The sequence below is a fragment of the Etheostoma cragini genome, chromosome 20, assembly GCF_013103735.1.
Source record: "Etheostoma cragini isolate CJK2018 chromosome 20, CSU_Ecrag_1.0, whole genome shotgun sequence".
Taxonomy (NCBI): Eukaryota; Metazoa; Chordata; class Actinopteri; order Perciformes; family Percidae; genus Etheostoma; species Etheostoma cragini.
Genome location: NC_048426.1, coordinates 2,939,536 through 2,964,926, shown reverse-complemented (window position 1 = coordinate 2,964,926; position 25,391 = coordinate 2,939,536). Strand labels below are relative to the sequence as shown.

General features: G+C 40.8%; 1 protein-coding gene across 1 annotated transcript in view; it reads left to right on the top strand.

The window, feature by feature from the left end:
* The window catches only part of LOC117936251 (nesprin-2-like), a 208,747-nt gene that overhangs the window by 178,151 nt on the left and 5,205 nt on the right, over positions 1-25,391 (top strand). The window contains exons 115-124 of the mRNA XM_034859128.1: positions 6,943-7,105; positions 10,546-10,733; positions 11,842-11,992; positions 16,422-16,604; positions 16,977-17,114; positions 17,522-17,716; positions 19,546-19,843; positions 20,860-20,996; positions 23,859-23,988; positions 25,120-25,322. Of these exons, the coding sequence (XP_034715019.1) occupies positions 6,943-7,105; positions 10,546-10,733; positions 11,842-11,992; positions 16,422-16,604; positions 16,977-17,114; positions 17,522-17,716; positions 19,546-19,843; positions 20,860-20,996; positions 23,859-23,988; positions 25,120-25,322 (1,786 nt within the window). The remainder of the gene's footprint in view (positions 1-6,942; positions 7,106-10,545; positions 10,734-11,841; positions 11,993-16,421; positions 16,605-16,976; positions 17,115-17,521; positions 17,717-19,545; positions 19,844-20,859; positions 20,997-23,858; positions 23,989-25,119; positions 25,323-25,391) is intronic.

The following is a 25,391-nucleotide window of genomic DNA, read 5'->3' as shown; positions in this document are numbered from 1 at the left end:
GATACATAACTATTAAACCTCTGTCACACCACTAATAAGCCCCTTTCCTACTAACACCAACGACCATCTGGATTTTTGAAATGGGACGCAGCGGCGCGATCTCTCACGTCCAAAAACGCCCCTGTGGAAATGAACACCCCTGGTTTGTCAATTGCTTTTTTTGTGCAGGTTTTGCCATGTGTAATATAACCCACATAAGTGCTGATTTTCGCGTGAGTTGAACCTAAACCAGAAATGCTTGAATATGCAGTACCACAGTTGGCCAGTAGGGGCACAAATTTCATTCATAAAGTTTCAAACAAACCCTCCCTTAATATTTCACTTACTTAAAGTTTCTTATTACTTTTTGGTGATTAACAATTTTTTGGGGGTATTGACGGCACTTCTTCATTTTTACATCCTCTTAAAATGATCGGTGTGACTATCAATAAACTAGTAAAGTCTCTCACTCTTAACAACTCTCTATTTCACAATTTTTTTTTTTCATCATATTCTTCATCTGCACAACAAGCAGAAAAGAAGCTTACTTCACAGGCGTGAAGTGAGTCAGTGTTTTCGTTAATGTGTCATTTCCAGTTTTCATAAGCAGCAATGGAGTTGAAGTTGATTCAGAGTCAGTGATGTCCATCCCACAGCCTTTGTCTGCATCTCTCCAAACTAAGTTACGGCAGATGACTGCTGAGGTTTGACTTGCAGAGGGATTAGATGCGTTGGTACTGGTCGGCCGCTCGCCTTTGTCCCCCAAAACAAACTGGGTGCTCCGTCACCCGGCCCAGCAGCTGCCGTCTGCTGACACGAGCCTTTGTGCCACCGGGCCCTCAGCCTCGGGGGCCAACTGGGGCCACTATGCTTTCTCCCTCTTTGTCTGAATAAGACGCACACAAGGCAGATGTTTGTCTTTGAAAAAACGTGGTCCAGGAAACATCCTGCCTTCATTGTCACACAGAGTTTTTTTTTTCTAAACTGCAGTTTGTTGAGTCGTTACTTTTGAAGTGGAGCATTTCCATTTTGTTTATGTCATTTTGTTTGGCAATTTAATGCTGACATATAGACAACACAGTGTTCACTCTCTTCCCAAGTGCTTGTAGATCTTGTCGCCATGGAGAAGCTGGCACACTTCCCATGTTGCTGGCTTGGCTCAGTAAACACAGTCATTTGTTAAGTCTGAACACAGGATTGTGAGACGAAGAATGGTGTGTGTGTGTGTGTGTGTGTGTGTGTGTGTGTGTTTGTTTGTGTTTGAGCATGTTTGATGAGATGACTGACACTTGCTATGAGGACTGAAGGATATTTTATTCATCTCCTGCAGATGTTTAGGTATAAAGCTTCCAACACTTTCAGGCAAGCAGCTTGTCACACAAATCTTTTGGTGCTCCAAGTAACTTTTACAGCAAAGCAATCTAATTAGGTCAGAACTGGCAACATCCTCATATCCTTTCAAATATGAAGACTTCCTGCTTTTCTCTGTTGTGTGCCATATTAGACGGAAGCCCTTTGGGTTTTGGACAACACATGACATTTAAATCACCTTGGACTTTGGGAAACCGAGATGGATATTTCTTTTGCTATTTTCCGATGTTTTATAAACAACGATTTATCAATTAATTTAGAAAATAATCAGCAGTTTTATTAATATAAATATAATCATCAGGTGGAGGCCTAGTGGAAAGTGTCCTTGTCCTTTGTCCAAACACCCCTCCTTGATATTATTATTTTCTAACATGTGCTGTTTTGTCAGACGTGCAACTGCTGTCCCTTACACCAGGTGCCAAATATCAGGTGGTCATTGTAGCTCATGTCTGTTACTGTAACAGATTGGTGAAGCCGGCAATGTTGTTTTATCCGTGTGTGAAAGGGGCTTTAGATTTATGGTTTTCTTTCTGTGTATTTGTCATTACTTCTCCTCCATTTGTTGTTGCGCTTATCATTCAGTCCTGTGATGCATTGCTTGCCTTTAGTGCACTGAATCCCAGGGTTACTTTATTTGAAATGGAAGAAGGTGGCAGATGGAGGTTTTCCACACTGAGGTTCCCTGCTGGTTCTGTCTGCATCAGCAACTTCAGCCCTGTTGGCGTACCGTCCGAGGTCAGATCCCATAACAGTAACAGCAGTTGACAGCTGCACAAGTAACCTGGACTAACTTTAATGGACTTCTGTTTTTTTGTTCCTGCTTGTTGCCGCTGTTTGTTGTTGCAGGATAAGTACTTTTACAGTTTGACAGATGGTTTGTTTCCAGCCTAAATTATGTACTTCTTCTACTCTTAAATGCCTCAAAGACGATCTTTGGTCCTGCCAAACATAAATATAAAGAGACCCAGAGAGAGACTTGCACACACTTTTGAAATTTTTATTTCTAGGATTTTTGTCTTAAAATTCATCGCACTTACTTGTTTAAACTGTCTGATTCAATGACTATCTAATAGAACAAAAAGAAATCTGTATTGGGGTTTAACATGGATAAGTAAAAAAAGATTCTACTGGCCCCTATACAAATACTTTTTTTTAATTAGTTTCGATCTATAATTTCTTTGTCCTCATACATTTTAAGTCAGGTTTTTTCCACTGTTTCAAAGAGTTTGAGGTGGAACATTTTTTTTTTTTTTTTTTTTAAACCTACAATAACTGCAACTGAGAAATGTTTTATGCAAACACTTAACACTGATAGCATAGGAGTGTTTATTAAAAGACCAGGAAATAAATGTTAAACTGTATAATATCATTTATGATACATTGATGATCAGAAATGATTGAAACTCTTTTTTTGTGGGTTGTTATAATAAATATGTCCTAAGTGGCTTTTTACTTGCCCTGGGTCATTGGGCAACCCCTTATTGTTAAACTCTGTGTATTTAAAAAAAAAAAAAGACAGGATGAAAGGGGAGAATGAGATGGGACATTTCAGACTAGTCAATTAATTTATTGATAAAAATTGATTGTAAAAAAAAAAAATCAACACATGAATCTATAATGAAAATAATTGCTGGTTGTTTCCAACGGAGATCCTGTTACGGTGTGTCCTTGCATCCAGATGTTTGGAGAGAGGAGAGGAGACATGCGGACTGCAGGGATGGGGGAGGGGGGGTAGTGCTTGCTAGCGGACAAGACATCACTATGGAGTAGCCTCCTCAGCAGCCCGTAAGTAGCCTAGCTTTCGTCCTCATTGTACCCGGCCAGCATGAGACTGAGGAGGCTGGCGGGCCATATGGGAGCAAATCAGCTGTTTTGTTGTAATAAAAAGGAGGGAGGAGTAGAAGGAGGAGAAGAGGGAGACACAGAGAGCTGGAGCAAAGGGGGATGGGCCAGGCTTTGTCTGTGCAGGCATGTAGACAGGCAAACGCATGCAGTGCAGATTCAATTGAGACAGCTAGCTCGAGTAGTCTTGCATGTGTCGGTATTTAGGTGTGTGTGTGTGTGTGTGTGTGTGTGTGTGTGTGTGTGTGTGCACGTGTGTGTGTGTTCACGTGTGCGTGTGTGTGTGGATACATGTCGATCCATGCTACGCAGCAGCATGTTTTAATATGTCACTGATGTTGCATTGGGTTGGTGTATCTTTCACTCATAGATATTTTCATTTCATAAATAGGTATTAAAAAACAAAAAACCTAATGGTTGTTTGATTTTTGTTTTAAAATTTGAAATTGAAATAGAAGGTATTTTTTTCCTTTTCATGGTCAAGACGGGGTTAGAGAAATGTAATATATATATATATATATATATATATATATATAGATATATATATATATATATATATATATATATATATAAAATATCTCAAATATAAATGAAACATTTTTTCATATTCAAAAACCAGATGTTGTCATTTCCAAAGCAACAGCGCCAGTGTACCAGTGTTCCTTTCAGCACAGGATAAAATGACTTTGGTACAATAGACTGTTAATATTAATATTTACAGTCTAGGCTTTGGATTCCTACTCTGATGATGCTTGAGCGGACTTGTATTTCAAAATGTCACATTTATTTATTTCCCTCTCCCTGCCTCTCTGTGGCCAGAAAGTAAAGCATGACCCAGCTAAGCCACGTTTGGATGACAGCTGCTTGTTGTTACATCATTCTGCTGGACTGTGAATAGTAAGACTCCATGAATAGTATCTGAACAAGCATCAAACATGCATACGGACACACACACACACACACACACACACACACACACACACACACACGTCAAGGCGGCAGCTGATGGGGATGCTTATAATAATACATACTTAATACACTAATCTGTTAATTTTGCTAATGTTAATAGGACATCACCATTAATCTGTGAAAATATTGTGATGTTTGTTTAAAGTGCACAACCTGCGTCTTACTGTACCACAAGATGCACTGACCTTAATATTGTTGTCCTCCTGTTTCTCTAAAGTTGGGGATTTTTTTGGGGGGGGGATAAATTATAGAAAAAAACTGTATATTTCTTTACAAGAGGCTCAGAAAATCACATGAAAAACCTATTTTAGTATCTCTTAAAAGCATTTTAACAAGATGAAAAAGGTGTTGGTTTGTTGAAAGCTGAAATTGTAAAAAAATGGGAAAAATGTACAATTTTAACTGGAGAACAGAGCTTCTTCAATTTACACGTAACGGCTGCGCATCCGCTCCGGAACGGCATTAGAGTCATTAGGTTTTCATTAAAGTCAGTGTGTGTATTTTCCACTGACTTCGGAAAGGCTGCATCCCGACTCCGGCAATCCCCAGCCTTGAACTTCAAAAAAAGCGAAAAAAGTTTTTCCATCTCGAGGTGTTAGAAAATCCAATAATTTGTGGGCTGAGAAAAGATTCCTCCACTGCTCTGAATGTCATTGTCAGTGTGATTTACACTGTACTAATTAATATTTATAGAACACACAGTGCACGAGTGTCACAATCAGAGTTTTTTAAGGGCAATTACACACTGAACTGTGTGTGTCTCTAGTGCAGTCTCATTCTCACACACTCACTCACACTTACACACATGTCTGCATTCTTTACACACTGTAAGCGGTAGATTTTGGTGGACGGCTCTAATTGTCATTGTGATGGTTTGTGAACTGACCTGAGAGCTGAACTGGAATGTAGTCTCTCACTCAGATGTAGGTCAGACTGTAATGGCTCCTGTTGTGTCATACGTGAGTATGATAGCAGCACTTCCCACACACTATGCAGAGATGCCCCAGTGCTAATCTGCAGCATTGTGTTAACAATGGCAGGGTGATGGGTGTGTTTGTCACTGTGGATGGCCACGCTCGACATTTCTGCACCATGATGTGAGGATGTGTTCACACCCTGGATCTCAAAGTGTCCCCACTCTGATTGTTTTCCTTTCACGTCAGAGAGAAAGTGCATCAGATGTGTTTAAACTGGGAAAATGGCTTCTTTTCAATTTCAGTTCAATTGATTTTAATAGTCTTTGGACAACAATGGAGCTCCATGGCACAGAGGAAGAAGAAATATCCCACTCTGATACACACACAATACGTGTTAGTGGATACATTAGTGTTTTCATGGAAAGCATATTGTCAATGAGAAAAATGTAAAATATCCCCTGCCGATTTAAGAGATGTAAAAAAATCTTTGCAATGTTAATGTTAGTCTGGCTATGTTTACAAAATGGTGCAATCCGGCGACATTTGTGCACTAAAGCTTGATTGACGTCTTTTACACCACCTCTACAAAACATTGAGAGACTGTGGTCTGGACTTACTATATCTGTAAAGTGTCCTGAGATAACTTCTGTTATGATATAAAACTTGGGGAACAAAGAAGACATCAAAATTACAAGATAATCACCTCTTCTAAAGAGTCCATGTTTTTTAATACTCTGTGTCCTCCTTGATTTGACGGGTTAAGCTACTGGCAAGCGGGTGGATGAGGGTGGGTTGGGGTGCGATCACCACAAGCTTGCGCCATGTGGACAGTCTTGTTGTCATTACATAGAATTCCTCATGGGGACGACAATTAACGAATGTCTGGTACATTCAAGCCATTGCCAAATGAGTTGCTAATCACTCTGGATTTCTCAGTATGTCTATGTTTAGCAAGTTACTTGCAAAGGAACTCCAGTGAAGATAATTACTGCTTCTGAAAAGTCCTTCATGTTTTTTCAATCCACCGTGTCCTCAATGCATACTAGCAACTGCGTGGAGGAGGGGTGGGATTGCGTAAGGCTGGATTATGTGGATACAGCGATGGTTTTGTTGTTATAACTTAGAATTCCTCATGGGGGAGACATAAACTACTTACTATAGCTTTAAAGAAAATATGCACAAATTGCGGATTTAACCCTCAGTTTTCTGCAGGAAAGATATAAATTGAGGATATTAGAGCTGTATGAAAGTTTTAAATAATTTCATAATAGAGTAGTTCTGGGTATCGTTTAAATATTTCTCGTACCGATACAGTGACTTTGATACCAGCTCCCAAACGTTCATTTTTTTCGATCCCAATTTTATAAAACAAAGAGAAATTTCAACATTACACGTTACGGCACAAATTGTTTTGTTTATTTTCGTGCTCCTACTCTGTGAACCCTTTCTTTTTGTGTAACGTACAGTTTTTTTCTGCCTGCCTCTACAACGTGTAACACTATGCCAATAGTACTTATGCCAATCAGAAACATTATTAGCATTCTGCATGTATACTGGCTCACAGACACTGATGAGATTTACTCCTTAGGTATTGAAATTGGGTATTGAATGACGAGGCATTTTTCGATACTCAGTACTTTAAAGGCAATTTAGTTGGTGCCTAAAAAGTCGAATCGAATTTGCTACCCAGACCTAGTAACACCCCAGGAGGTTATGTTGCCGGTTTGTTCTTGTGCAGGCTTTTCTTCATACTTGTTATGTAGAAGAGAGGACAATCAGAGAAACATAAGTTTCAGCATTCATCATCTCTGACCAGCTGAACTCCAGCGACACCTTATATAACGTGACATTTTTCCCTCTGCAGGGTGAGGAAGCTAAAGGAGACACTGGTGACGGTGCAGCAGCTGGACAAGAACATGAGCAACCTGCGGACGTGGCTGTCTCGCATAGAGGCAGAGCTGGCCAAGCCGCTGGTCTACAACGTTTGCCACAGCGACGAGATCCAAATGAAACTGGCTGAGCAGCAGGTAGGCCGAGGGGGGGACAGGAGGCAGGAGTATAGTTGAAGGAAGATTTATTACAAACTTAGTCTTTATCGAGGACGTTTCATTTCCGGATTGTTCAGGTGCCGCCTGAAATTCCTCCGGTTGTCCTTCACTTTGGCCGGATGTTTGTTACCTTCTAAACTCCGGTCAATTTACGAGGACTATGGTTAACTGCTCTCTCTGCAGGGAAAATCAAAACAACCTTTGAAAGTACATATTCAACTAAAACAAGTTCCTTCCAGAGGCTATTTTGCAGAGGCCCCGTTGCTCTGTTCGTTGCTTAGCACCACCCATGACGATTGTGATTGGTTTAAAGAAATGCCATCAAACCAGAGCAAGTTTTTCCCCCATCCCGGAAGGCTGTGTGGACTAGCCAGACCCTCCTCTGCAGCGCTGTGGCGCTGAGGCCTGGCAATGCGTGACTATTACAAACTTGAACATTGCTAGCGAGGAGTTAACTGAATCCAAAAGGTGGGAAACTGAAGTTGGAATTCCAGGAAGGGGGTAGCAAGGAGTTTTGTTTGTCAGGGTGGTCTACAGCAGTGACTTGAGCAGAGGCAAAAACTGAGACCAAACTCTCACAGGAATCAAAAGATGGAGCAGACGGATTTGCATCAAGAGGAAAATGTGGAGCTTTCTCCAGTTCCAGTTCTACATCCATAGTGATGAAGATCAAGACTGGAAGTCAAGTCCGCTGCGGTTCAATAGAGAAGCAAGGTGGCAGAAATTTTCATCAGGCGTTCAGGGCCCTGCTTGTAAAAGTGCTTCTCAGACAATGTTAAGTGACTCCAACCCCACAGTGACTGAGGCTCATTGGTTTTGTTGTGTTTTGAGCCATTCACCAAATTAGACTGACAGAAAAAAGGTCTTAGGAACAAAGGTAAATTATTAAAACTCAACAGGAGACATTCTGTTTTTAGATAGAAGGGTGGCTTGTGGCTCAAGGTTGGCGGTTCAATCCGGCCTCATGTCAAAGTAACGCTGAGCAAGCCACTAAACCCCAAGTTCTTGCCCAGATGCTCTATGTCGACTACATCCTAATATTAAGGCTAGGTTAAAATGCAGAAATATACTTTCACTACATTTTACTGTGAGTATAATTTATTATAAAGTTTATTCGTTTTGACAAGTGAAAGAAAACTTCCAAATGGTAATTCACAGCGGTAAAGAATATGGAACCAGCTCCTCCTCAGACTTTGCACACCTATAACTAGTGAGATTAACTAAAGGCTTAAAAAGTTTTACGATGGTGCAGGGCAGAATGGAGACTCTACTTTGAGGGGAGACACCGCAGCGCACTTTGAGTGGACTTTGGGGAAGGAAGTACCTCACTGCTTTTAAAGCCTTTATGTTCCGGCTACCCTGTTGTGGTTCACAGCATAATAACAGTAGAGTAGAGTAATGTGTGCTGCAAAGTAAAATCTCAGCAAGCTGCAGGAAGAGGGGTATTTGTGAAGGAGGAAGCTGTCACAAAGGGCCGAGAGACGCTAAATGCACGATAGCTCGGCCTCAGCCGGCGGTCCAAAGAAAGGAAATGGACGTCAGCCTGTTAGTCCATTTGCAGTCTGCCGTAGTGCTACTTTACAGAAAGGAGAAAGGCTTCTGGTATGAGAGAGTGAGGAAAGAGATGTCACAGAGAGATGAGTTTTCACAAAACGTTAACTCAATTTGTTGATGCTCTGATAAGGCACATGTCCATTGGCGGTTGGATCAGGTATCGATTAGGGATCGACCAATATTGTTTTTTCAGGGCGGATATTGATACTGATTATTTGTAGTTTATGAGATCGAGATGGGATATTTGGAACCAATATGCTTTTACAGTAAAAATTCACATTTTGTAATGATACAAACTTCAACACAAAAGTTAAATGTTAAATACTTCGGGCAAGTATGTAATAAAACTTAAACACTAAGCATAATACACAGTCAAAAAAACAATAAATCAGTACAAAAATAGCTTCCTGAAGTCTAAACAAACAACAGTTAGTTGCAAGTGTTGCAGACTGCTGAAAGAGCTGTAGCGGAACCAAAGTAGCACACCTTTTAACAATTACCTTTATCGGTCATTGATTAAATAAAACACCAATTCAGATAAGATTTTGATCCCAAGTATCAACGCAAGTATCAATCCACAATAGTTTAAAATTCCAACACAAAGAAAGCGTAAGGTAACGGACATACTGTACGTCCGATAAGAGTGATATCCGGTAAAATTTCTGGCGGCAACGAAGCAATCCAGGAAGTGAAATGTTGTGGATGTACACACTGAACGGAATAAAATGCTGGGTCATGGTAGCGCCATTTACTGACACACAGACTCTTGAAAGGAAGCTCTTTTTTTAATTATTTTTTGTGACCCCATATCGGCTATGATTTGACAAACTTAACAATAAAAACCATCGCCCAACCCTAGCATTGATGATCTCTCGCTAATCATTTTCTCTCCTCTCCAAAAACACTTAAAATACTTACGTTGTCTGAAATTAGACAGATACATATCCAAGGAAAGAGTAAATGATTGAAAAAAGAAAAGGTTCATGAAAGAGAGGGAGATGTATGACAGACAGGCAGAAAAAAGTAAAAGTTGAGAAAGAAACGGAGCGCAGAGCCAGGATGGCTGAAAGAGACGGCTTCTCAAAAAAGGCTGCAGGTCTCTCCATTAGTGGATGAAGGACGGCTAAAATGACTCCCGCATGGATGGGCTCTTTAAGCTTTTATCTATCACCATGGCAACCCAGAGAGTTGTAACTTCTAACAAACAAATTTGATTCTCTGGCTCTCTCTCTCTTGCACAGACACAGACACCAAAAATCACAATCTAGCAAAATAATCCCTCAGGACAACTCTGCGGCTGACAGGGAAAATCATCCAGACACTTGTTTTCTCCTGCTGTAACTCCACTTCAGCTTTGAGGACTCTCCATTCTGCTGCTGTACTGTGCTTGAATATTTATTTGTGATTATGATTTTGGCTCCTAACGATCAAAAAATCAGTAATCGAGAAAAACCAAGAAAAACCCTGATTATTTGGCACATTGCGTTTTTATGTTCTTATTTTGTCTTGTGTTCTAAATAAGAAAATAAAGTTCAAACAAAAAAGTGTTTTTACTGTTGACTGTTTTACTGCTTTTTTTTTATTCCAACAAATGCAACACTTTCAAAAGTCAACGAGTAATTACGTTAAATAATCACAATTTCAATATTGACCAAAATATTCCCGCCATAATTGAGTAGCCTTACACTCAGGAACGAATGCTAAATTATGGGTTGCTTTAATTGAGCAACCCATAATGAAAACTGTTTTGAGAACTCAAACTCAAAGAGACTATACCAGGGATCCTTCAAACGTGCACCTCGATCTTTCATCTGATCTTTATCGTTGTAATGATACATTTACCAAATGTGCCATTGGACCCACAGGAGCTGCAGCGGGACATCGAGCAGCACACGGAGAGTGTGACATCAGTGCTGACGCTCTGCGACATCCTGCTCCACGACGCCGATGCCTGCGGCAGCGACACGGAGAACGACTCGATCCAGCAGACCACCCGCAGCCTGGACCGCCGCTGGAGGAACATCTGCGCCATGTCCATGGAGAGGAGGATGAGGTGATCGCTCAGACTGTGTCTTAATGCTTCATCATGCCATAAAATGTGTTAAGGTTAGCAGACTTGGACTCAATGCAGAAACAGAGACAGGAATTGAACGTGAACAAACAAGATTTATGGAACATATTACTTAAAGGAGAATTCTGACCGTTTTTAAAATGTAGCTCTGTTGTTTGTAAATGTGAAGGTCTGTCAGAGAGAAACATGAAACCGATCAGGGCTGCCTACACCGACTTATCCTTCTGCTACAGTTAGCACCCTACAGTTTAAACAGGGCAAGTTTAAACATGTTTTTAGCCTCTAAACATGTTTAAAATGTCAATACAAGTGCTTAGCCATGTGCAGTAATTCCTTCTGAGTAAACACAGTGAATCTGACTCCAGTAGATGTGAAAGAAATGCATAAAAGTTGTGTTAATTCAGCTCTGTTTAGTGCCCGTGTTGAGATGGCAGTTAGAGAGTTTAGGGGCCATCTACAAACTACAACACAGAAAAGAGATAAAACTAAATTATGCAGACTATCTATTTAATTATTAAATAAGGTAGTGTCTCCAAACTTACCTCAATTATAACTTGTCTCCTGCTAGTTGTACTACAGCAATTACTTATATAATAAGTAATTAATAAATTTCTTTTCGGTGTTGTAGTTTGCAGATGGTCCTGAAGCACTGCTTGCAGTGTCAACACCGGAACTAAACACAGATGAATGAGCACAACTTTCATGCATTTCTTTCACATCTACAGCAGTCAGATTCACTGTATTCACTCAGAAGGAATCACTGTAAGCTCTCTACTTTACCGCCTTTACTAATATGATGATCAGTTCACTTGGAAGGAATAACTGCACATGGGTAGGCACTTGTGATGACATATTGAACATGCTTAGAGGCTAAAAACACATTTAAAACTTGCCCTGTTTAAGCCTTCTGGGTGCTAACTCTAGCAGGAGGATAACACGGTGTAGGCAGCACCGATTGGTTTCATTTTTCTCTCCACTGACCGTACTCTAAATGTACAAGCAACAGAGGTACGTGTTGGAATTGACCAGAATTCTCCTTTAACCACACACACACAAACAAATTTTGCCCCCTCTGTTGTTTGTCCCTCAGGATTGAGGAGACCTGGCGTCTCTGGTGTAAGTTCCTGGATGACTTCTCTCGCTTTGAAGACTGGCTGAAGACAGCTGAGCAGACCGCAGCCAGTCCGGATTCTGCTGGCGCCCTGTACACCAGCGCCAAGGAGGAGCTCAAGAAGTTTGAGGTGAGTTTGGCAGAATACTGGAAAAATAGATTTAGGCGTAAATCCTCAAGAAAATGTTAAGTTTTTCCATAAAAAAATAAAAATGCCCTTATTTTGTGTTGTGCTGTGGGATACTGTCTCTTTGTGGGATTTCCCATCTCTTTGTAGTCATGTTGTGTCTCTTTTTGGTAATTTTAGTTTTTCTTTTAGGTTGTTTTGGGTCTCTATGGTCATTTCTCTCTCCCTTTGTTGTCGGTTTGTGTACCTTTTGTGGTAGTTTTGCATCTCTTCTTTACATTGTTTTGAGCTGTTGTTATCACCATATCTGTGTCTAAAACTTTGGAAAAGCTAGAGCAGACCAACATTTGATTGGTGAGTGTACCATAGAAACTTGCATAACATTTTTTAGGTGCATAACCTGACACAAGTGCGATTTTCCTAAAACTATACTATTGTAGAAATCACAATTCTGCCTGTATTGTCTGACCAAGAGGGCACAACTTTAAGCGGAAGATTCTTTTTGACAATAATGGCCACTCCTTTTGTTTTTGAGCTTGCTGAGGAGAATGCAGTTGTATGATAGAATCTGTTTGCTAAGCAGCTGGTATCAGTCTGTTGCAAATGTGTCTCCTGTAATAATGCAATGTCAACATTTCTCTTTTTAAATACGGCTAGGGTGCTTGCTTGCTTGTGAGGTGAATTCAGACCACAACGGCCCCAGATAAAAATGTTAGATCACCCGTTATTCTAAATGAAAGTAGATAGGGTTAGGGTTAGGTAGTAAAAAGCAGCAAGCTACTGCCTTTCACTTTGTTAAATCCTAACAATAGTGCATCCAAAGTTAAGTCCCTCAACACACAGATCATGTAAGACACAGAACAAAAACAGATGAGACAGTGACACAAAAGGGAAAGCGAGAGGAGGGCCAGAAGACTCACACTCAAAGTAGATCTGTGATCAAGATTGGACATAGATTAGCAAAAAGGAACAGCAGCCCATAGTTACCTGGTTGAAACAGCCACCGGTTCTGCACTAAATTGACTTTAAATAAACACATTTCTCTTCAACAAAAAACAAGCAAGCACATTGGATAGGAGACTTGAACCAAGTAATGGCCTGTATTCCTCAGCTTCCTTAGTGGAGGTGAAAGCTCCGTACTGGGAGCCTTCCTTGAGATTTCTGTGCAGCCTGTAGGATCACCTGCCTGGTTGTGTAGCGTAGTAAATCAATGTGCGATTAATAGTGGTATTCTTCTTTGGGCAATCACTGTAAATTCGGGGGCTCAAATCTGAACATCTGCCAATATTCTCAGTCACGTAGGCAGGGAGCGTGAGCGATACTGAATAGCATTAGAGCCTTCTAGCCCCTCTTTCAGCCCGATGATGCGGATGTTGCATCTTCGGTTTCTGTCCACTATATCTGCCAGATTCACCTCCAGGTCTTGAGAAGCGTGGCCATGACTGTCAAAAGTACTTGAGTTGCTTTCCTCTGTATTTGTAGATTGTCCACGTTAGATCTGATAGAGCCAAGGCTTGCAGTTAGAGATACTAGCTGAGCATGGATAGCAGTTAGCTTCTTGTCGTTGTCGATCCCTATCTGTTGAATGTGAAACTGAATCGGAGAAAACGTGGTTTGAGTCAGCTTTTCTTTTTCTCCATTAGTGCCTCTGCAGTGGCATCTGCATCGCTGCGTTGGATTTTTGTTCTTGGTTGCCATTCTGCTTAAAATGACTCTATCAAGCATAAAGTGATATAAAATCAGCGTTGGAACCATATATCAAAATTTGGCAAAATTAGGCCAGGAGCTACACCTAATGCCCCCATCTCTGTTGAGCCCAGTGCGTTCTTTTAGATTCTCTTTAGTTCCATCAGGGTGGTGCTATATTGCTATATTATCTTGCCTGGGTTTCCCATTTGTAGACCTGCTGATACTGACATGTTGGTTGATTTAATGATTGCAATATTGTTTCTTCTTGTCTGTTTGTCTTTTTGGAAATTGAATTGCCCTTTAGGGTTAAATAGTTGTTTGAATTTAATTTTTCATAGCTTTATCATAATCAAATGTAGTTACTAACATGATTGTGCTCAGTGAATTTCAGTAGGTTTTTGACCCAAGGACGAGAAACATTGATCTTTTCTTTAGTCTTTAGGATACAATTTGCCTTTAACAAATACATACAGGTCTAAGTTTTTTGTGGACACAAGAAATGCATTAAAAGGAAAATAAAACAAAGTACCTTAACAGGCCTGATTCAGAAAATATTCACCACATATCTAATGGAAATCTGAGTGGTGGTTTATTGACTTGAGCATAGAGTGTATAGATTGGTCTAGACCTACTCTATCTGTAAAGTGTCCTTAAATAACTCCTGTAATGATTTGACACTAAATAAAATTTAATTAATGTTGCGAAACAAATTAGCATCTCATCCAACCGAAATTCCATTATAAGAAAGGTAATCAGCTGTCTTTATTTTTTGTTTTTTGTCTCCTTAAAATCCAAAAGATTAATATTTTATTATATTAAATATATATTTTATAATATTTATGAATATTTATCTTTACACTGTACAATTTTGACTACTGGAAGTGTCTAACATCTGGTTGTAACCAGTTAGTTGTTGTTTATTTTATGAGAAAATGAAATAGCAGGAATGCAAAAATGCCTGCTGCACGAGATTGGGTTAGTGTACTCGGATGATTGCTGGAGAGTTTTTTGTGTCACTGTGTGAGTTGAGCTTCAGGTGTCTTGTTGCTCTGAGACACAGAGCTAGTAACCTTTGACCTTCCATATGTCACTCTGGATTAGAAACACAGATTAGCGTCTGATAATCTGGACTCTGGGATCCAGTGTAGACCAGTGACCTTCATACTGACTGTAATGGAAGTTCTAGAAGCGTAATGGTTAGAACCACCATAAAGTGACTGGGAAATGCGGTTATTGGTCCCGATCAGCTGTTAGAGGACATCTGCTGCTTTAGCCATCTTTAACTTTTCAGACTGGATATTGACTTTATGTATAAGACAGAAAAAAAAGAATATTTGCTTTCTTGCCAGAAATCCAGGCTTGGGCTTTGATCAGAGCTTTTGGTTGACCACTGGCATTTTGAGTTCATAATCTTTTTGTGAGTGTAACGGTATTTGTGTTAGGGTCATGTGGAGAATGTGATTGGTGCAGACCTACAGCCACTTCCTACTAAAGTTGGCTTCTCAGTGTCTTACAGTATTTGCCTGATGAAGGTCTAGTACAGAAACACATTGATCTTTCTTAAGTGGGAGTTTGTTTTCAACTTTGGACCTGTTTGTCCCTCTCCTACTCACCTGTCTAAGAAAAAAGATATGTATATTCCTGTTCTAAGAAGAGTTTTCATCAGAGAAATATAAAATTACCATACTTACAAAACACAAAACAAGCTTTTCAAATGACTCTATACAAAATGCAACATTTCAGATTAACCATGACTACTATAAATCTAGGATTAGAAATTCCAAATGCCTCTCTATTAAGAAGCCACTTCTGTAAACCCCCCCCCCCCTCTCTCTTTCTGACAGACATACTATGCTAAATCCCTATATCTTTCAGGAAACAGATGATTGGTTTCTGTAACATTTTTACATTGTATATATGCGCTATAATGTTCTGGTATACTTTCTCTTGATTCTTTTGATGTTTTTCCAACAAATCATTTTCCACATGGACATGTTAACAGATAAAATACACCTTAAAAATAATTCTGTGGCCGCTCAAGAACTTTAACTGATACATTTGTATTTATTTATTTTATCAGTTTGTTACATCTAAAGTGCAACCAATGCAATGTATACGGGACTTCTCTTTATTTGAAGTCCTTGTCCCTGGTTAGGCTTTTAAAAATGACACATGGTAAAACATTATTAAATAGACATGCAAACTAACAATTGAACCAGACAAACAGGCAGTCACTGATGCAATATAACTAACAGTAAAGCAAACACGGAGCAGGAGCCACATACAGTACATGCATAAAGAGGAACGATAAAGCAGACTAGACGGAAGAAAAGCGGATAGTTAAAGCAATAAATACAAATAAATCCATACATAAAGCCAACAGTAAAACAAACTCAGACTTATGTTACTCAGGAAAAGAACTAAAGGCATTTACTAAAAACTAAGAATATCAAAAGAAGAGCGTAAATTATACTGTGCTGTATAAAACATGTGACTTACTTTTTGCAATTTTTTTTTTACCTTAGTATTAAAAACTTTGTGAACAGTTAATTTTTTTAAATCAGATGGTAAGCTGTTCCAAATCTGTGGGCCTTTAACTGAAAAAGAGGACTGCCTGAATGCTGTCTTGCATTTTGCAAGTATCCACGGACTGCACCTCTTGCAGCGGCTCCTTTACTGGAAATTTTTTTAATCTTTTGAGAGACCAGTTCTGTACTAGTATGTCTTTTCATTCTGCTCTCAGGCATTCCAGCGGCAGGTTCACGAGCGCTTGACTCAGCTGGAGCTTGTCAACAAGCAGTACCGGCGCCTGGTCCGGGAGAACCGAACCGACGCCGCCAGCAAGCTCAAAGTCACGGTGCAGGAGGGAAACCAGAGGTGGGATGTTCTGCAGAAGAGGGTGGCTTCTGTTCTCCGCAGACTCAAGGTGAGAAGGTCAAGGGGCGGCCTCTAGCTCACCCAGTACCAGCGTTTGCCTCATGTAGGCTGAGTCCTGCAAAGGCCCAACTTCTAAGTTTATGGAACTCTAGAATTGTAATTGAAATTCAGTTTAAAATTTAGACTTATTTGCATATTTGAACATCTGTTTAATATGAAAAGAATCCAATATTTTGGGATTTAAAAATCCCTAAACCCCAGCCTAACTCGTCCCCTTGATATTTATCTCACCCTCAAGACCACGGATGGAATCAACATGGATCAAAGTCAGCAATAAGGTGTTAATGATATTGTTTTTAAATATTGCTGTAGTATAAAAAACAAATACAGATGTGCTGTGTCTTTCTCTGTCTTTCTGCAGCACTTCACCTCTCAGAGAGAAGACTTTGAGGGAACTCGGGAGGGGATCCTGGTCTGGCTGACGGAGATGGACCTCCAGCTCACCAACGTGGAGCACTTCTCCGAGAGCGACGTCGAAGACAAGATGAGACAACTGAACGTAAGTCCCTAACCTGCAATATGTCCTAAATTAGCCCACACTGTTGAGATACAGTATGGCTAATATCTGCCTCCTTACATGTCCCAAATGTCTCCTGCTCCCCTTGTGTTATTTAAACCCCAGACAGGCTCCAGTACACCCAAAACTCTGCCGCCAGGGTCCTCATCTACTACCTCCTACAGCCATACACGCACCCTGAAACCTGCGGTCCTCAGACACTGGCCTGCTCTCCATTCCCCACAACAGACCCCCACCCCCCCACCCCGTTCACCACAGGCTACAACCTCACCTAGCTCTAGTTCCCTTGTAACTCTGTAAAGTGTCCTTAGGTTTTGTAAAAAGAGCTAAATAAATAAATTAGTGTTATTAGTATTATATTTTTGTTATTATTATGTCCCCCTCTGCAGGGCTTCCAGCAGGAAATCACCCTGAACACCAACAAGATCGACGCCCTGATTGTGTTCGGAGAGAACCTGATCCAGAAGAGCGCTCCCTTGGACGCCGTGCTGATTGAGGACGAGCTGGAGGAGCTGCACTCGTACTGCCAGGAGGTGTTTGGCAGAGTGGCCCGCTTCCACCACCGCCTCATCCACAGATGCCCCGTCAGTACTGCACATACACATTTCTCCAGAATTTCCCTGTGTTTTGGAAGTCTGGTCACCCACCGGGCCTAAGTTGCGACCCGCTAGACAACTGGGAATTATTTTGTAAAATTTATTTTCAAGATTTACTAGTTACAGCAAGATGGCTTGGATGCAAACTTAAGACTTGCGTATTTTCAAATGTCCAGTTAGCTTTCAGCACTGACTTAATGTAGGGCCCTATGCAATTGTATTTTCGTTTTAAATATTTAAATTCTCAATTTTGCAAATCTGTCCATGATTCTGTTAGCCTGGACACCAGCTGAAAGTAGCCCCGCCCACAACATTTCAGGTTGGAAAGTTTGGTCTGGACTGCTCGAACAAGAGCTGTCCAGACCAATCAGGGCAGGGCTGAGGGACAGGTGACAGAATCAACCACGTCACCAAAGAGACATTTGGTTAAATTTGTTTACAAGAAAGGTGGCTGCCGCTGGAGAATTTATTCTAAGGATCCTTAGCCATCGTGTCTGTTATAGAAGATATCGACAGCGCATTAATTTTTAAATCCCCAATTCAAACCAGCTTTGTCGCTGTGAGGATGTCGCTGTGACTCAGCAATTGCATAGGCTGGTTTTAGAACGTAAGAGACCTCTCCTGTTTCAACAGAGAAGTCAGCTGCTAAAGTCAGCTACAAACTATAGAAATGTAATGATCAATAATCCATTTTATTTGTATGTTACAAACAGCTGTACAAAATGGGAGAGTTTTAGACTGAGCCTCAACGAAAGCCCGGTAACGTTGTATGGTGGAGAGAGAGAGAGTGACTGAAGAGAGGGAGCGCCCCAAAAAAACTTGTTTTTGCCCATTCATCACTAGAAATGCAACTGTAGCAAGCATCTCTATATGTAACTATATAACTATATATTGTTAGATTGTTAGGTATTCCCCTGTCCAGGGGGGTACTGGACCAGCTCTCCGTTTAAAGGGTCCGATCCTCCTAAGCCTATGGGTATTACCCTATTAGGTATGACAGAGGACTGTAAAGCTGGTGGCGAAGAGACTCGCCTAGCTTCTAACTGTCTTCATCCGGGCGTCCACCCAGCTTGCTCTGAAACAGCACCTAACCGAATAGCCCCAGCGTTAGGTACCACCTCAGCCGCGCCCGTTCACGACAGCTCTCTTCTCATTGATCAGGGCACTCGGTAAGTTGCTAGGATATTTTTTAAGGGCCAGGAAAATGGGCCCTAAGGGTATGTTAATTTCAGTGGCTAGAGCAACCTATAAGAACCTTTAAAGATGTTAGACTCACTACACCCAATTAATTACAACCTTATAAAGTGAAATAACTCAATGTCTACTTCTTGTACTTTAAATGCAGTAGTTATATATTTTATAACTAACGTTATCCACATATATTTTCCACATGATATATCCAGCCACAAACAAGTGTAAAAGTCCAAAGTTAGGACCGAAGTGCAAGGAGACAACACACCGTCTCGTCTTGTCTTATTGGTGTTGCGTTCTGTTGCTCTGATTGGTTGTAGGTCTATCCAATGAGGGCAGAGGAATTTTCTTTCCTGGTTTGGTTGGAACATGCCGCACAATCACAACCCACTAGAGCAGTATCAGACTCATATTCTGACTAGAATCTGAGTATGACAACGTATGTGTCATCAGTGTGTGGCTGGCCCCAGCCGGGCCCTCATTGAAAAAACACACTTGCCACCGGGCTAAACAACTTTTCTGGAGGAAACCCTGACATGTCTACTACACACATTTCCCGCTCCGCCCTCCTTAGTGTAGGTGTTTGTGTTTGGTACTTCATTACTTTTTCTTTAATGTTTTTGAAGGTTATGGAGGAGGACAGGGAACTGTCAGACCTGGAGGACTCCCCTGATCTAACCAACGGAACGTCCTGTTGGGAGGGGAGGAAGAAGGAGGAGGAAGCAGAGGGCCCAACATATGGTGGAGTGTCAGCTGGACGGCAGATTATGTGCCACCTCCTGGCCCCCCCTCTGGAGCGGTCGGGACGTGAGACTCCCATCAGCGTGGACTCTATCCCGCTGGAGTGGGACCACACGGTGGACGTGGGAGGATCGTCGTCACATGAGGACGACGACGAGGCAACCTTCTTCAGCGCTCTGTCAGGTGATAACAGCTGTTTATCGCAGAACATGTTTTTAATGTGGTTTTTTATGTTTTCCTGCAGGGGTCTTTCATGTTTTAAAAGAGAGATGGAGCAGGGACACCCCCTACTACATATATTGTATAAATTGAGTTGCATAATAAACTGGGCCCACAGTAACATGTAGGGTAGCCTAAAGCCTTCGACCTTTTTCCATAGAATACTAAGCTATTAAAATAGCCTACTAATAGTTGGCATGATTTTATAAATTATGTTTTAATGTTAAACATACACACATACACAGTGAATCCTTAGAATGAACTGAATCTGTAGATTGGCTTAGTGACTACCTTAAGCAGTTGGGTACTACATACTTGCTAATAATATTTCGTATTCTAATAGGACTTAGAATTTTTTTTAAATTTCAACAATTAACAATAATTTGAACCCTCGGGGCCCCGGACTCCCTGTTGAAGATCTCTGTTTTAGTGTATCAAGTACAACTAGAACCTGCAGGTAGCGGACCGTGGAGGTGATGCATGGCAGACATTCACGCTCAAGCATAGGATTCATGTTGCAGGTTTAGAAAAGAGTTGTTTGAGAAAAACAAGTGTAGCAATTTCATGATCTTGGCCAAAAAGCACAACCTAGAGCCTCCTCTAACCTTATCCCAGTAAATTGTTCCTTTATAAATTGCTAATTTTAAATAAATTGCTATAAATTTTCCCTCAACATTTGTACCTCGATTGACAGATCATCCGCTTTCAACATTTTTAAGACTAACTATTGCTTGTTTACCCGGATCAAATCTTTAGTAGAAGAAGAAACATGAAGCACGTGGCAATGGATGTTACTTTCTCTATCCATTCATGTTTTAATAATACTGTTTTTGCCCATTTGGCATTTGTCAGGTGGTTTGTGTGAATCACAAGACTTGTTTTTCTCTTTCTACATCCTTGTCTTTGGTTTATTTTTTAAAAAGTTGTTTGGATTTGAACCTCACTATAACTTTTTGCCTTTTCTGTCTCTCTCTCCTCAGTGAAGTCATTGACTGACACGCCCAGCTGGCACCAGCCTAGTTCCCCAGAGAGGAAACGAGTTCCCCGAGAAATACTTCGGGGCTTGAGCTTGTCTCCCACACAGACCAGCAGTACTCCCTTCCACCAGCAGGGCTACGTAAGGACATCAACATCTTTGACATCCTTTAATTTTTCAATTCAGTTGAATTTTATTCATAGTATCAAATCTTAACAAGACACTTTACAAACAGAGTAGGTGTAGACCACACTCTATAATTTACAAAGATCCAACAATTCCCCTAGATTTAGTGCAACAGTGGCGAGGAAAGACTTCCTTTTAGGCAGAAACCTCGGACAGACCCAGGCTCTTGGTGGGCGGTTGTACACGTAATATGACTGGTATACAACTCCACTCAGGTAAAAGTAAAAAGTAGCTCATTCAAAGTGTACAAGTTACTCTTTTACAGCGGGCGTCAGTAGCTGAATGGCAATTGGGAGAGTCGGGACTTTTCCCAAAGGCCGGTAGTGGTTCACATTTTTACATTATGACATTACATGTCATGACGCTTTTATCCAAAGCGACTTCCAATTAAGTACTTTTAACCTTGAAGTTGCAGACTCCAGACAACAAGTACTAAGTAGTAAGTAAGTCAATTTAAAACTACAGAAGGGATGTGTTTTTAGCCTTTGGTGGCAGATGTGGAGGCTTTCAGCCATCCTGATTTCAGTAGGGAGCTCATTCCACCATTTGGGAGCCAGGACAGCAAACAGTCTGGATTTTGTTGCGTGATTAGTTGTCCCTCGCTGTGAGGGGGCAGCAAGCAGGTTGGCTGATGCAAAGTGGAGTGGGCGGGTTGGGTTATAGGTTTTAACCATATTCTAGATGTAAGCTGGGGATGATCCGTCCGTGGGCCTGTAGTACAACCTGAGCTGCCTTGTGCGTTAGAAGGGGACGTATCCTTCTGATCGTAGTATCTACATGATTGGGTAGTTGCAGCAATTTTGGCAGTGAAGGAGAGTTGGTCATTAAGTGTCACACCCAGGTTTCTATCAGTCTGGGGGGGGGGCTACCACAGAGTTGTCAATTGTTATTAGGGCTGCAGCTATCAATTATTTTAGTAATTAAGTATTCTACCAATTATTCCATTGATTAATCAAGTAATCGGATAATAAATTCTTTTGTTTTAGTGAAGAGCAATACTATACAATAGTTTGGTTTAATTTTTTGAAAAAGAAAAATTTTTATTGCCTAAATTGCTTACAATATTATCTCTCAAAAAGCTAAACATTAAGTGCCATATCACATTGTTTTCTGAAATGCAATAACAACCTCAAACTAAAGCACACATTCAACATACATGAACATTACCTGCAACGTAACTATTAGAACTACAAGTTTCAACCTGAGACTGATCTGTATATAGGCGTATATGTTAATATCAGTTATATTCAACCTACTGTATTTTCATTTATATATTTGATTACAATGTCACACACCTCTATCTATGCTAGTAGATTGGTTCATCAGATTGATCAGTTGTTTCTCCGTGAAGAAAGAGAGTGAGAGACAGTGGTATCAGCTTCTTTTCCGAAGGGATAGTCAACAAGTCTTGTCTTTAGATCAACCTGTTGTCACCACTACGTTTTCTTGTCTTTGATTTTGGTAGTTGTTGTGTTTGGTGTGGTTTCATCGTCCATACAACTCAAGTTAGATGTTTTCTGTTGAGATGCTGAAGCATGGACGTTGTGCTATTATTGTGCTAAGCTAATTTGGTTTTGTAGTTTTGTAGTTTTTGTTTTAATTATGTTTGAACTGAGTCCAAACTTTGAATACTTTCTTTTGGTTTCTCCAGCCTGTCTCTTCTCTTAGCCCCTTACGCGCTTTCTTTAGTTTCTAATCAGTCTTCATGGCATGTGTCACTAGCAACATCAGCCCGGTGTGTGACAGTAATTATCCTCCCTGTGGAAACACCATGAGCAATACAACGTTGGTAACATTAATTATTAATCGTTTCAGCCCTAATTGTTATAGTCAGGTCTTGCGTAGAAGAGCCCTTCCCTGGAAGGAAAAGGATCTTGTCATGGTTGAGTTTCAGATGGTGTGTGGCCCTCCAAGAAGAAATGTCAGTCACTCAGGCCAAGATACGTGCTTGCACTTGATTTGCAGACTCCACAAAGGAGAAAATTAGTTGGGTGTCATCTGTGTAGCTGTGATAAGAAAAGTTGTGCGAGTAAATGGCAGACGCGAGAGAGTTGGTGTACAGAGAGAAGAGGAGGGGACCCAGGACTGATTCTTAATGAACCCCATTTTTGAGTGGGCACGTTCCTGGGGTAGAGCCTCACCAAGTCACCTGGTAGGTTTGATTTATTAGGTAAGATATGAGCAAAGCGAGTGCAGAGCCTGAGACACGCAGATCCAGGAGTGCAGAAATGAAGATTTGGTCGTTCACTGTGTCAAAAGCAGCTGTGTCAAAAGCAGAAAAAGGGTTTAGAGTATATTTTTTATATATGAGGCTAAGCTGCTGCCTAGCAACAATGTAGGCCTACTAGGTAGGTAGAAATGATGCCACATGTCTGCCACTTCAAAATTTTGTTTAGATCCTGTGAAACTGCCATTTTGGTACTTATTCGAAATTCCAAAATAAAAAGACGTAATAACAGGAAGTCAAAGGCAGGACAGTTTTTTGTTTTGGTCGAATACATAGCAAGTACACATTGGGTTATGAAAACCTTACACATAATCAGTTTAAAACTAGAGCCCTCTACTAGTTGTGGCATAAGTTAGTTTGGCAGTTCAAATGCTCTACTCAGTCCCAATGCACTACTTGCGCTGGGCTAATGTGGATCGTGTTGCTGGTTACTGGGCTGTGTTGTTCATTCATTTACCGAACCAACCAAACCCATTGTCCAAAGAAATTGAAACCCAGCTTGACAAATGACTGAAGATGACGGTTGTAGGCTAAAGCTGTGTGTGTGTGTGTGTGTGTGTGTGTGTGTTTGTGTGTTTGTATGTGTTCAGGCTAAGCTGATATCTGAGTGCAGCAGCAGCATCAGCAATGTGAAGCAAGTCCAGCTGTTCCTGAACGACGAGGAGGAGCCGGAGGACCTGGGTCTGACCAGCAGTACGGCCGACAAGCAGACCAGCACAGGTACGAGAAAACTCACTGTAGAACACTGTAAATACAATGGAATTAAATTGACTGCAGGACATTTGTGAAAATACAGATTACTATATACTACTTTCCCATAAGCCTGCGGTTTTCCCCTCACAAAGGCCATGTTGAAACTTTTAAGGCTTTTCTTTCTTGATAAGATTTTTAGAGATGTAATAAAATGCTGCAACTACGATATTTTTTCATTAATAATAAGTGTACTAATTACCTTTTGGATTAAATGTAGTGTTAATGAGTAGATACGTACTGTACATACAATGTCAAAAATTTTGAAAAATGCCCAAGTTCCCAGATGTTTTCAGATTACTTTTTATTCCACCAACAGTCCCATATGTCATTTAAACTGATCAAGAAAGAGAGACAAGCAGTAAATCTACACATTTTGCAACTAGAACCTGCAAATAATGAATTTGCAAAAATTGTCTTTTTTTTCTGCTGACTTACTGTGTCAGAAGTGGATGGACTTCTCTGCGAGCATCTTGCTTGTTGCAACATAAGTTAAATGGGGATTTATTTGGTGCATTTAGCCCCTTTAAAAAAAGATATTTTTAGATGTAAATCCAACTCTGTGTCACAGCCGCGTGTTTAGATGCAAGGTGCGCTGTCGCAGTGCACAAAGCTCCGCCGGACAACGTGCAAAGGACACACTTACCGTTCATCTAAACCTGCTCCCACAGATGAGACAGTGCTAGATTGAAATTGGCAAAGCGTCCCTTTAATTAAACCCACTTACATTCTAAGATAAGAAAATCTTTATTTTCTATAATGAGTGACATAAATTAGTCTTTGACCGGGTAGGCACAAATAACATAAAAAATACATACAAGGCCATAAAAGACACATACCATTAATTAATGGGTAAACTAACAGAGGGATCTCGGTGTGATACAAGTTTCATGTTTCTAGCTCATTCCAGCTGACGGGAATTTGAGCCGGCGAGGCAGACTACAAATAATAATAACTAAAACAGACAAACATAGAAAGGGTCTACCGCTTTGTGGTTTGAACCCTAATAAAAAGAGATTACTAAAAGCTGGAGAAACGCAGAGCTGAACCCGGTACATTTACAGCAGTGTTCTCGAGGATTTATTAACCACGTCTCCGCAGGTGTGATCGAGCGCTGGGAGCTGCAGAGGTTCAACAACGAGATGGACATCAAGCGGGACCTGGAGCAGTGGCAGAAGCTGAACTCTGATCTCTTCGATGTCACTTCCTGGTTGGGCAAGGTACTACCAGAGGTGGAGAGGCAACAGCAGATCGCACCGTCAACTGTCATCCGAGACATCGAAGCCAACATCGGCAAATTGAAGGTAACGCCATGGTCTCATCGTATGGAGGGAGAAATACTTTTTTCACATTTTACACTTTTTTTGGGGGGG